The following is an 11676-nucleotide window of genomic DNA, read 5'->3' as shown; positions in this document are numbered from 1 at the left end:
CTGTATAACAGGCTAAATGGCACAAGCAGATCGTTGTTTACTGCAGTACCAGTTCAGTCCAAAGAAAACCAGATGAGGTTGAGTTAATTTTACAATCAAACTGAGCAGAAAACTGCAGAGTAAGCAGGAAAATCAGCAGATGCTGTGGCTCTCCAGGGTCAGGGTCTGGGGACCTCTATGAAGGAAACTGCTAGATTAACTGAGATTGTGTTGAACTGCATTGGCTAGGAGGAACACACCTAATTCCCTGGCAACTTCCGTTAATTACTTAACTATCCAATCATTTGTGCTATATGACATTTTAGAAGACATTCTTGATGAGGTCCTTAACAGCTGAAGTCTTGTGTCCCTAAGTGGGTTTACTGCAGTCCAATGTGAGTGAACCAGCGTCTGTGTACACAGCTGATGTCCTAATAAGACCTGGGAAAACCTGGAAACAAAATGCCACACATGCATGGTTCCTCCAGGAACCACAGATCTGAGAAATGTGTCCTGGATTGAGGCCCTGTGACTATTCAATTAATCTTCCATTGATTTCATGGTAATATATATTTAAAAAAAGAACTGGATTGTTCAACGGTCCTTAAAATATAAATTCTGGTGACAAGGCCAGCGTACTATTCTCAATAAAAGTGTCTGTTGTTTCATAGAATAAGGTCTAGGGCTAGGCTATATTTTATGTGCCTCCCAGGCTAAAAACATACATAAAAAAATAAATAAATCATACTTCTTTAATTGAATGAATTGTGTGCTCTCAGATTCCCAACACAAAAACCTAATCATCTATTATTTTGGACTTAAAGCAGTTTCTTATCACAGAACAAAAGCACATAGGTGTATTTTAGACCTTTGGTCTACACGCACACAGACACACACAATATAATTACAATTCTCAACAACATTGCTGCATAAAGTGGCGAGTTAACGAGTTTATAAAATAAACATTCAATTTTTAATGTTTACGAAATCTAGCTTGGTTAAATTAAATGGTCAGTTTTAACGAGTCTTCGGGCTCTTACCTGTAGAAACGGGTCAGCACCGGTGTGAAATTCCCATCGGGAATTCCACAAGAGTATTCAAAATTTTTTACTTAACTTTCCCACTCTGATTCGAAGATTTTTTTTCCGGAGAAACAATAAACGAGGCTCGTGACACTATTTTTCTTGCTGGTAATTAGTCAATTACAAAGCAACTGAATGCACAAATTGACATCCTTCATTATGGCCATCGATCGCCCTCTTCTGTAATTCAGAAGTTCGTGAGCAATCAGGCAGTATTATTGACAGCCTACGCAGAGGTCCTTCGCCACACGTTTCAAGATGGCTGCGTCCATCGTAAATTTTTTGAAACCTTGGACACCCAGGTAAAATCAACTTATTCGTTTGTGACTAAAATGATCGGAGAAGATTCGCGTTTTGCATCACATTAATACTTATTTTTACTACGCTTTCTATACATCACTGTTATGAATCGAAATGTAACTGTCGATAGGCCTGCAAGATGACTATGCCACTGTATAGCTAGCTACCTTGTCCATTGGTTAACATGTAATTTAGCTACAGGTACAGAAAGTGCTATGCTGCGGACAGTAGGGAAACCATTAATTAATATTATAAATTAATCAGACTTCGTTAAATTAGGCATTCGGTAAATTGGCTAAGTTGGGTAGTTTACGTTAGTTATCCGATTACAATCCATACTGCGCTAGTTTTCTCATTTAATTTATTCAGCATTGAAAAGAGCAGATTGTTTGAGGTGCATTGGCGTCTTGACCGACCTCGATCCACCTACCTATTAGACCTTTTTTCCTCAATTTTTTTCCCCATAACTGTGTTTACTGCGCTATTTTAGCGTTTTGGTGGCGAGATGGACGAGGTACAACCCTTACTACCTGGAGCCAGAACCTCGAAAGGAAGTGTACAGCATACCTGAAACGGAACTGTCCGAGGAGGAAATAAAGGAGCGCGAGCTGAAAGCGGTCAGGCCGATAAAAGCCGCTCCGCCCGGGCTTACCAGCTCCGTTTTCAGCGACCCGATAATAAGGTGTGGGACACTATAAACACGGGCGCCGTTGCAGTTTTAATGCTGGGATACCCAACTCTCTGGGCCCTGTTTCACGAAGCTAGTTGGACAACTTCATAGAGTAAAACCTGCAACAGCTCCTTTTAATTCAGTTCATGGCAGGGTTCCGGGTTTTTACTGATTCATGAAATACCGCCAGGATTACCGATTTAGCTGGCTAACTGCAGTGAAAACCCGGAACCCTCCCAAATTTGGAACATGGATTCAATTCAATTACATGTGCGACAAACCAGCAAAAAAACTGCTAATTTACCTGTCAGTTGAAATGACATTATACTAATCAATGTACCTTTTTTTTTATAGTAAATTTGTCAATATGATCATGCAAGATGGCAGAAAGGTTCTGGCCAGGAGTATCATAACACAGGTATGCAGGTAACAGCGTTTATCATGGTCCATACCTGGCTGATGGCTCTGGGCACTGCTGCTCATGTTTCTGGGGCTCTTCCTCTGTTCAGACTCTGGAGGGCATAAAGAGGATCCAGGTGGAGAAGTACCACAAAGCCCCCGACGCCCAGAAGCCTGAGATCGAGTGCAATCCTCACGCCATTTTCCACCAGGCCCTGGAGAACTGCAAGCCGGTGGTGGGCCTGATGACCGTGCAGAGAGGCGGAAAGAACTACCAGGTCAGTGTTGACTGACCCCACAGTGAGTTCTGAATCCGCTGCGGTTGTCACGGTCACCGGTGGTATTTCCTTCTGCAGCAAAACATACAGGAAGTGATCAGCTGGACACCTCGTTTCTCTATTAGAATGTTCCCCGTTTTATTTACTGCCCTGTACTGGGGTACCTGGGGTTATTGGCAGTGCAAATATTGTGTTAATTACACGTGCTGTCTCCGGGGAACCTTTCGGTTTTTTTAAGCGTACTTTGGCCGAGGGTCAGAGGGTCAGAGGTGACAGGTCGAGGGTCAGAGGTGACAGGCCGAGGGTCAGAGGTGACAGGCCGAGGGTCAGAGGGTCAGAGGTGACAGGCCGAGGGTCAGAGGGTCAGAGGTGACAGGCCGAGGGTCAGAGGTGACAGGCCGAGGGTCAGAGGGTCAGAGGTGACAGGCCGAGGGTCAGAGGTGACAGGCCGAGGGTCAGAGGTGACAGGAAGCGAAGCCGAGGCTAACGCAGGTGTGCCCGCCGCGCAGGTGCCCACCCCTCTCACGGACAACCGGCGGCGTTTCCTGGCGATGAAGTGGCTGGTCACGGAGTGCCGGGACGGCAAGCACCGGCGCACGCTCATGCACGAGAAGCTGAGCCAGGAGCTGCTGGACGCCTTCGCCAACAAGGGCAAGGTGGTGAAGAAGAAGCACGACCTGCACAAGATGGCGGAGGCCAACCGAGCGTTCGCACACTACCGCTGGTGGTAAAAAAACAAAAACAAACCACACTTAATTTTGCTTGTTACAGTAATGATGCTTGGCCCTAGGGGATTGGGTGTTACTGAAGAGTAATTGGGGGGGGGGGGGGGTCCTAGATCTTTGTTGTGGAGCAAGGTTGACGTAATGGTTGGGCCCCATTCTAAAGGACACGGAATGGAGGACTTCATATGAGGATTATACTTATTGTAATGTATATAAATATTGAATAAATTGGACATTGCATTGTTTTCTTATGATTGTATGATATGCCAGAGTAATTAAATATGACTTTCTACAGTGTCAGCTGCTGTATTTGGTTTCTCATTGGCATCTGGAGACTGGCTGGACCTCTAGTATTATTATTTTTTACACATTTAGCATGTTCAATCAGGCTGTTGTGCAAACGTCTGCACTTATTGTGCTTCATACATTTATGTAATAAATTATCAGTTTGAGTTTTCTAGAGAGTGCTGTGTTTTTCCCTACCATTTGGAGAATGGACCATGTTTGTTCATCAATTAAATCAGAAGGCAGTTCAAAACATTTTTTATTTTAACAATTCAGGTTCAAACAGGAATTTATGTAGAAATTCAGCAGTACAAAAACACAAGGGGAAGAAAAACTTCCCATATTTAATAACCTGACAAAAGCTTTGTTTTTTTTCCTCTGATTTTAACAGAAATCTTCTAAATGTGCTAATGGACATCTTAGAAAAATATTTGGAACAGAATACTGAAACCTGTCTTGACCCGGAGAACTCTAGTCTTCTGTACAAAAAGAAATACAAAATACAGCTCTGAGCAGAAACTCCTGGGGTTTGAACCCATCTCCGACCATCCGTGTATTCCCGCTAATGGGATGGACCACTGTCAACTTTCAGACACACGCGATGCCGCAGTGATTTACTGAGTTTAGCATTCTAACTTTTACCGTTAGTTTGTAATGTGCAAGCTCAAAAAAATGTCATGTCAAAATTGTGTTGTCTGCACTACAGTGCTAGCAAGTGGCCAATCTGTGCTATATTTTAACCAGATCTCTGATATTTAAGGTAAATTTAATTACTTTTAATGAATCCATTTTTAAATGTTAAGAGCTGGTAACTCACAAATAAATAACTATGCAATATTACAATATGCAACAACTTTTTAAACAGGGTGACCGTCCCTATTCCACACTACAAAACCCTTTCCTCATTGGTCAGTTTGGCCAAAGTTGTTTCAGTGGTTTTCTTCACTGTTCTGAATGGAAGACAATTCAGGCAGGCAGGTGTCAGGATTCAAGATTCCATACTTCAAATAGCTCCTTTCCTTGAACACAAAGTTTATAAACTTGGACCTCCACACAACCGTGTAACAGATTTTCTGTGAGTGAAAAAAAAAAAAAAAAAAATCAATTCAATCAGTGTTACCGTTTCTTTAAGAAGCCTCTGTTATGTAAGCAGGTATCACCGCCTACAAGCCTCACTGTAGTGAGGTTCTCCCCTCATCCTGTGCGTGTGCAGAACTAAAGAAGCACCGCGATTGGCTCTCCCATAAATCTCAACAGCAGTGTCACGGAATTCTGAGTCGGATACTTTCGGTTAAATCCGATCACGGTTCCCTGGTTTATAGCTCTAGTCGAGAGACTTTCAGCACGGCACCCATCGTTAGGACCACGGATGGACACACAGGCGCGTGAACAAGGTTTAATTAAGCTCACATTCACACTGCAGAGAGAAGCAGGGCAATCGGTGCTACGCTAAGAGCCAGTCTTCCGCACGGCACCTCAGTGTCCACCCCAGGGCTGCAGGACCGGCCCAGTTAAGAGACCAGATGGACAGACCAAAGCAGAATAACCTTCCAGAGTCCAAGCCTGCTGTCGGGTAAACATGTTCACGCGCTGCGATTCTGTGGCCGTTCCGCATTTAAAGTGAAAATTTTAACAGAAAACAGCAGATTTGTCTGTTCCTAGCACCAATGAAACGCTCGTACCGCAGAGGAGCCACCTGCAGCGCAGCGGAGAAGTCAGGGTTTCTGTGTATTGCTGTGCCTATGTGCTCTACGTTAGGGAAATTCCAGAGAACTACCTTGGTGACCTAAACATCCTGACCACAGCTGGTGTGTAAACTCCACAGCTGGCTGGTGACAATATTTTAGAGTACAGATGATGAAACGAAAACAACGCATAATTCTCCAGTTCAGCTGAGCAGTTTTCTCCACATACCAAAGCTGGTTAGGTTATTCTCCATTAAGTCCAAACTGACTTATAATAACCATACAGACCAGTTCCTATAAACTGGTTTCTTCGGATGCTACTGACTTCAGCTCTACGCAGAGGGTGGCACTTCAGAATGTAAGATAAGTCAACTGATAATTCTCAAAATTAAACACAAGTAAAAAACAAAAGATTTTGCAACTGACAGCCCTCCACATAGTGCTATAATGAACTCGACAGTCTCAAAAGAACAGCACCAGTGCATGAGTTAACTTAGAATCATATTACACCATTTGATTTTGCGAAGCATGACCCCAGACCAATACACTAGCCTCTACACAATAAAATTTTTTTTTGGCTGTACTCGTATCTCAAACGGAGCAGCTGTGTTTGGTTCTGTTATTATTGAATGTCTAAACACAAAAGTAACAGCCTAACAGGAATAAGAAACACATCAATGTCAGTGCCTCTAGTGGTAGTTCCTGTACCTCCCCAGGAAAATTCTGGGTAAAAGTATCTGAGAATAAAAAAATTGGACAGATGTACAAAGTGGACATCTTAAGTGATCGAGATCCAATCATCATTTCTTCAGTAAACTGCAGGTGTCTTCTTCACACACAGAAAACTATTTTTACAAATGAAAGAGTTTTCCCACCAACCGAGGAGAATGTTAAATCAGGACATGGGAGGAGCTTCAGAACACACTTGTATTTCTAAACTAATTTAGCAAAATCCCACCAATAACAGCCTCCTGAACATAACTCAAATTCCACTTCAAAGAACCCCAAAGCTCCAAGCTAGCCTCAGTCCACTGCACATACGCGTACGCTTTTTTTAAATAAACCCACCGCACTTCAACTCGCACCTTCTTGGTCTGGGCTCCAGTACGAACGGAGCGCTCGCCTTCAGAGAAACCGGTCCCTCTAAACCAGCGGTGACCAATCAGGTGCCACGGAGGGCCGAGAGTACGCAGGTTTTCATTCCAACCAATCGTTGCACACTACTGATTTCACTACCTAAATCACCATCAACCAGAGTGAAGGAACTAATTATTTATTTTCATATAAATATGAATAAAAACCTGCATACTCTCAGCCATCCATTGCACACGACCGGGTACCGCTCTAAACGTAGTTAAATATTCACTCTCCCCTCCCTCCCCCACTCTTAATGGAGTGGTCAGCAGGCCCCGCCTCCTCCTCCAGGCCCCGCCCCCAGACTCCAGGCCCCGCCCCCTCCCAGGCCTCAGTCGGCCACCTCGCTGTAGTAGTACTTCTGCGCCGTGTCGCTGAGCTGCCAGCCCCCCGCGCGGAACTCCAGGATCTCCAGCAGCAGCAGCCGGGCCATGGAGCCCAGGCCCTCCTCCAGCAGGAAGCCGTCGCGCAGCTGGAAGAAGAGGTCGTCCATGCGCTGCGCGCTCATCCGCTCCAGCTGGTCCCCGATGCGGTGCAGCTGCAGCACCAGGCAGTCCACCTGCGCCAGGGGGCCACAGCGACACACTCAACAGATTAAGGCTCTGGGTTTAGAACAGGGGCTTCACGGACCCCTGGAAGGTACGGTAGGGGGTCCCTAGCTTGCCTTGAAATGCAATGACTATAGAAATATAGCCTTCATCTATATTGTTAAATATAACCCTTTATAGCCCATGATGGGGGGTCCCTGGATGTGAAAAAGTTGAAAAGCCCCAATTCAGGCAGCAAGCAGTCATCAGTGCCAGAGATGCAGGACGGAGACTGAGGATATAGCACTTTAAGTAGCAAACAGGTTTCATAATGAACACTGAGAATGGTGTGAACTGGTGCGGGTTCAGTCTGCAGCGGTGGCAGTGTAGTACAATGGAACCCCTTTGAGGGTTATGAGAACTTAAGGAACTGGCCTTGTACCCAAAAGTTTGCAGGTTTGATTCCTTGGCAGGACACTGCCGTTGTACCCTTGAACAAGATACTTACACCTGCATTGTGACATCAGCATTAGAATGTTCAGTGTAGAACGTTCCAAAACCATATTTGTGATCCTACAGTGTCTTGCGTGTTAAGCTCATACAGACATGGAGTTGGCGGAGGACGCTTCACGCGGCTTGTGTGCTACGCACAGGCCGGTGTGACATATTTGGGGGGCCCTGAGGGGGGACACACGCACCTCCTCCTCGTTCTTCAGCGAGTCGGCCTGGGCCAGACGGAACAGGCAGTCGTACACCGGGTGCACCAGAGCCATCATGGGCATGTTGTTCACCTGAAGCAGGACGCGCAGAGATATCACCAAACCACGCCTCACCTTCAGAAAACCTGTGTGTGAGTGTGTTTGTGCGCGCGTGCATGTGTGTGCGCGAGTGTGTGTGTGTAAGTATGTGTATGTGTCGGCACGCGTGTGTGCGTTTGTGTGTGCGTGTGTGAGTGTGTGTTTGTGTTTGTGCACGCGTGTATGTGTGGGCAGGCACAGCCTGAAGTGTATGCGCACTCTTTTGCAGTGCTAGCTAGAAGCTCAACTTCAGTTCCTCAGATCGATGATGAAACCTTGACTGAGCATTAATCTCATAACCGAAGCGTTCGTGCCCCGCCCGGCGGCGGCGTGGCCCGTACCTTGAGGTAGTCGAAGATGTTGCAGATGAAGGTGACGAAGCACACCCACTCCTGCAGGGAGCGGCCCCGCGTCTCCTCCCGGGCCTGGAACTCCTGCTGCAGGCGGTTCAGGAGGTTCCGGCGGAAAATGCTGCCATTGTTCACCTTGGCCTCCGCCTGGGGGGGAGGTGCGGAGAGGAGAGGCTGTGACACCGCGTCCGCCTTCACACTGCGGGCTTACGGCAGGCGCCGCTTATCCAAAGCAGCTAGCGCTGCCTGAAAAACAGAGCTTCTGAAAGACACCCGACCCGTTAAATTTCTGTGGAATTTGGGATGTGCCGGTAGTGAGTGGCAGTTTCCCTGCGTCAGCATGTCTATTTCCAGAAATTTCTGCACACTCCTGGTCCTGTGATTGGGGATTTCTGGACTTGGATATTCCGCATTAATTCTCTGGACTCTGCCCACACTGAAACTTCACAGCGTGTCCTCAGGATGTGGACGGCCAAGTCTGGTCATTTATGCCAAGTGTCTAGACAAGAACACCTCCGTGCACGACATTATACCCGTTTCTGACACGAAACTGCGGTTTCCGACACCGACGCTTGCCGCCCACGGCAGGAAACACGTCCGTTTCCAAAATTTAAAAAAATAAACGGACAGAAACTGAACAATTCTCAACCAACGTGCCTTAAAATGTCAGTAAAAATACGGCTACCGCACACGAGCGCCCACGCGATAGCAGAACCCCGGGGTCCGTAGATCCGTACCTGGACTATGGTGTAGCAGATGCGTCCAGCTTCTTTGCTGAACACCTGGTCCTTCAGAGACTGGTCCACAATCACGCTGGAGACCTTCTCCAGGTCCACCGAGCTGGGATCTAAACACGGAACAAGGAAAGCCTTTCTGTTTTAAACCCTCAGACAAACGCAGCGCGGCGCCGGCGCGGTTCTGCTGCTCGAACCCGGCACGCACTCGGACCTGGCGCGCCTTACACTGACCTTTCAGCGCCGTCTTCAGCAGGTTCTGGGTCTCCGGGTCGAAGGACTGGATCTTGTAGTCCTCTTTAGAGTTCTCCATGATGTCCGAGGGACAAGCACAACCCTGACAGACACAGACACACACAACCTATAAGAGACAAGCACTGCATAACCGGACATTTTCATATGAAAGAGTAATTTGGTATCACTCAAACAGAATAGACTACGTGGCAGTGGGGTGGCCTGTCCTCCTTAAAAACACAGTGCGTCTCAGTGTAACACTGGTTTGGATCTAAATTTTGACCTATATAGAAAACTGAACAAACCCAATTTGTTGGAAAAGGTAACCTACTCCCATTATTGCACCTACTCCCTTAATGTACATGCAATGGACATACAGCTAATCAAGAGATTCACTCAGCTTCACTCCGTTGTTTTCCAAAAGCAATGTTATTATGTGTTAAGCAAGGACGTGTGAATAGCAAGACTTGTGTTCACACTAAAGCCCTATACAACTTACAGCAGCTGCATCCTGGACTTGTAAAAGGTCATCATTTACCGAGGGATAAAAAGGACCAGGTTATATAGCCAGTGAATCCCAAATGCTATTACTTCAAAAATAACATCAAACACTTTTCTATTCAGATCCCATATGTATATTTAATTACTATATACTTAGCCTGTATTAATTTGTCAAATTTTCATATGAGCGTAAATTTATGTACACACATTTAAATGCGGGTCTCGGTAATTTCCTGGTTTCGCTCTATTTATGGCCCCGTGTGAATATACGGAGAAGCATAGTTTACTTTTTTTCGTTAGGAGCAGAAACAATACGAGTTGTTTAATGCAGTTCTGCTGAGAGTACTGGGTAAGATTAATACTGGCAAATAGGGATTCTTTGCCATTTCAAAGGGCAAACAGAAAAACCAGTGGCTACAACACACGTTCTGTTCCGTACTGATAGTCACGGAAACATTTCGTGACTATTTTCACCTGGTGACACTCAGAATTCAGTGATCTTTACATCACCTGGATGGGACACCGTGCACACTGAACTCACAGATCCGCATACTAAGCTTGACATATAACACAAGCTCGCTCTATGTTGTAACCATGGTTATTAGCCCGTTAGCATGTTAACTATTTGCATTCAAAAATGACTGCGTGTCTAACATTAACCCAACTGGATAATAAACCTACGCAGTTGCAGTAGTGATCATGTTGTCTGTCTTTTCTAACTAGTTTCCCAGGTGCGGGTATAGCTGGCTCGCTAGATAACAACACTCGATTAAACGCAATGATGAACTCCATCCATGCTATAACGTTAGCTACCTCTGGCAGATGCCAAGAAAACTAGCGTTAGTGCACGCTTCTTCGCAAACAAAGTTTGTCCAAACTAGCTAGCTAAAATGTAACCTCGTGTAGCTAATGCTATGTAGCCTAGTTAACCGTTTACGTGCACCTTCTCACACCACTCAAACGCTTTTTAGACGTTCACCGTACCGCGAAGCACTTCACAACGGTACCATGCACCTAGCTCACGGTAACTCTTCACACTTCATTGAGCAGTGGCAGTAGTACGAAACTGTGCTCGTGGTGTACGAACTGGAAATGCACTATTCGAAATGCATGTTTTAAAAACTAGAAAAGAACAGAACTGGGCATCGAACTGGTTAACTCATTTCCTTGAACTAAGAAAAGTTAACCACACGCTAGACCAGCTTAACGTTGTTTAGCTTGCTTGCCTGCTGGAAATACAACAGAACATGGCTAACTGAAGCGAAGCGGTGTCCTTACTTGTCACGCACAGTATTTTAAACCAAACAGACTCGGCAACAAATGAAGGTTGTTTTTTTTGATAATCATGAGTAAACTAGCTAGCAATTCTTACGCTACTTTATTTCAACTTCACTCCGCGCGACGTTTCATTTCCAACCACCACGGATTTCCTTTTCGCTTTTTAGGTCACTTCCTGAAAGCATATAACTACCTACCAGAGACTGCTACCTACCGCTTCATTTTCAGCAGGCCATGCGCTGGCCCACTAAATGCGACCAAACAGTCGTCAATTCTGGTGTCATAAGGATCGTTTCAACTGCGCATCTTCTGAGCTCCGTTGAATGTTTGTGAATAAACACTTCGCTCATGAGGACGAATTTTGCACAGGCGAGTACACCATGCTTGTATTACAGAGCATCACTGGGAGCGTATTAAGAGAGCCATGATACTGCGTTTCCCAAGAATCGCTTTACAAAACAGTTTAACAGACCCTTGCTTATTTACGGGGGTCGATAATACGGGCGCTGTTCGGATGTGCTAATAATGAAATCATATTAATCTATTCAAGTTTATCGGCTCTGTTATAACACTGACACACCGTCCAGATAAAATAGCATTATATGTTTGATAACATTAGGCTATGCTACCTTGCCATGGGGTGGCAGCATAGCATCATGATTAGGACAGTGGGTTTAAAGAGTTTATAAGCTTAAGAGGTTGTAACTTCTGAGGTTGT

General features: G+C 45.5%; 2 protein-coding genes across 6 annotated transcripts; one reads left to right on the top strand and one right to left on the bottom strand.

Moving 5' to 3' along the window:
• The first annotated feature begins 1202 nt into the window (after nucleotides 1-1202).
• Nucleotides 1203-3454, top strand: mrps7 (mitochondrial ribosomal protein S7). The gene is made up of 5 exons (XM_064315691.1): nucleotides 1203-1363; nucleotides 1852-2043; nucleotides 2386-2449; nucleotides 2541-2708; nucleotides 3218-3454. Exons 1-5 carry the CDS (start codon nucleotides 1320-1322, stop codon nucleotides 3437-3439), a joined length of 690 nt encoding a protein of 229 aa, XP_064171761.1. The 5' UTR covers nucleotides 1203-1319; the 3' UTR covers nucleotides 3440-3454.
• A 506-nt stretch (nucleotides 3455-3960) lies between these two features.
• On the bottom strand, nucleotides 3961-11275 carry mif4gdb (MIF4G domain containing b). Of its 5 annotated transcripts, none has more exons than XM_064315696.1 (6): nucleotides 11173-11275; nucleotides 9180-9282; nucleotides 8949-9058; nucleotides 8203-8358; nucleotides 7763-7855; nucleotides 3961-7096 (listed from the first exon to the last, which is right to left on the bottom strand). In XM_064315696.1, the coding sequence occupies exons 2-6, from the start codon at nucleotides 9256-9258 to the stop codon at nucleotides 6869-6871; spliced, it is 666 nt and encodes a 221-aa protein (XP_064171766.1). In that variant the 5' UTR covers nucleotides 9259-9282; nucleotides 11173-11275; the 3' UTR covers nucleotides 3961-6868. The 5 variants fall into 5 exon arrangements, with proteins under 5 accessions (XP_064171766.1, XP_064171763.1, XP_064171764.1 ...); XM_064315693.1 differs by having other exon boundaries at nucleotides 11053-11175; XM_064315694.1 differs by lacking the exon at nucleotides 11173-11275 and adding an exon at nucleotides 11058-11167.
• Nucleotides 11276-11676: the final 401 nt, after the last annotated feature.

Source organism: Anguilla rostrata, chromosome 17 (genome assembly GCF_018555375.3).
Source record: "Anguilla rostrata isolate EN2019 chromosome 17, ASM1855537v3, whole genome shotgun sequence".
In the NCBI taxonomy this organism is placed as follows: Eukaryota; Metazoa; Chordata; class Actinopteri; order Anguilliformes; family Anguillidae; genus Anguilla; species Anguilla rostrata.
The sequence above is the reverse complement of the archived record's forward strand: the minus strand, read 5'-3'. Positions and strand labels throughout refer to the sequence as shown.

Coding starts and splice junctions, on each gene's coding strand:
- mrps7 (XM_064315691.1), top strand. CDS start 1,320: ATGGCTGCGTCCATCGTAAATTTTTTGAAACCTTGGACACCCAG. Junction 1,364..1,851: donor TTGAAACCTTGGACACCCAG/GTAAAATCAACT, acceptor GCGCTATTTTAG/CGTTTTGGTGGCGAGATGGA. Junction 2,450..2,540: donor CCAGGAGTATCATAACACAG/GTATGCAGGTAA, acceptor TCCTCTGTTCAG/ACTCTGGAGGGCATAAAGAG.
- mif4gdb (XM_064315696.1), bottom strand. CDS start 9,258: ATGGAGAACTCTAAAGAGGACTACAAGATCCAGTCCTTCGACCCGGAG. Junction 8,359..8,948: donor TCTGCTACACCATAGTCCAG/GTACGGATCTAC, acceptor CCTCCCCCCCAG/GCGGAGGCCAAGGTGAACAA. Junction 7,097..7,762: donor CGCTGAAGAACGAGGAGGAG/GTGCGTGTGTCC, acceptor CCCCTGGCGCAG/GTGGACTGCCTGGTGCTGCA.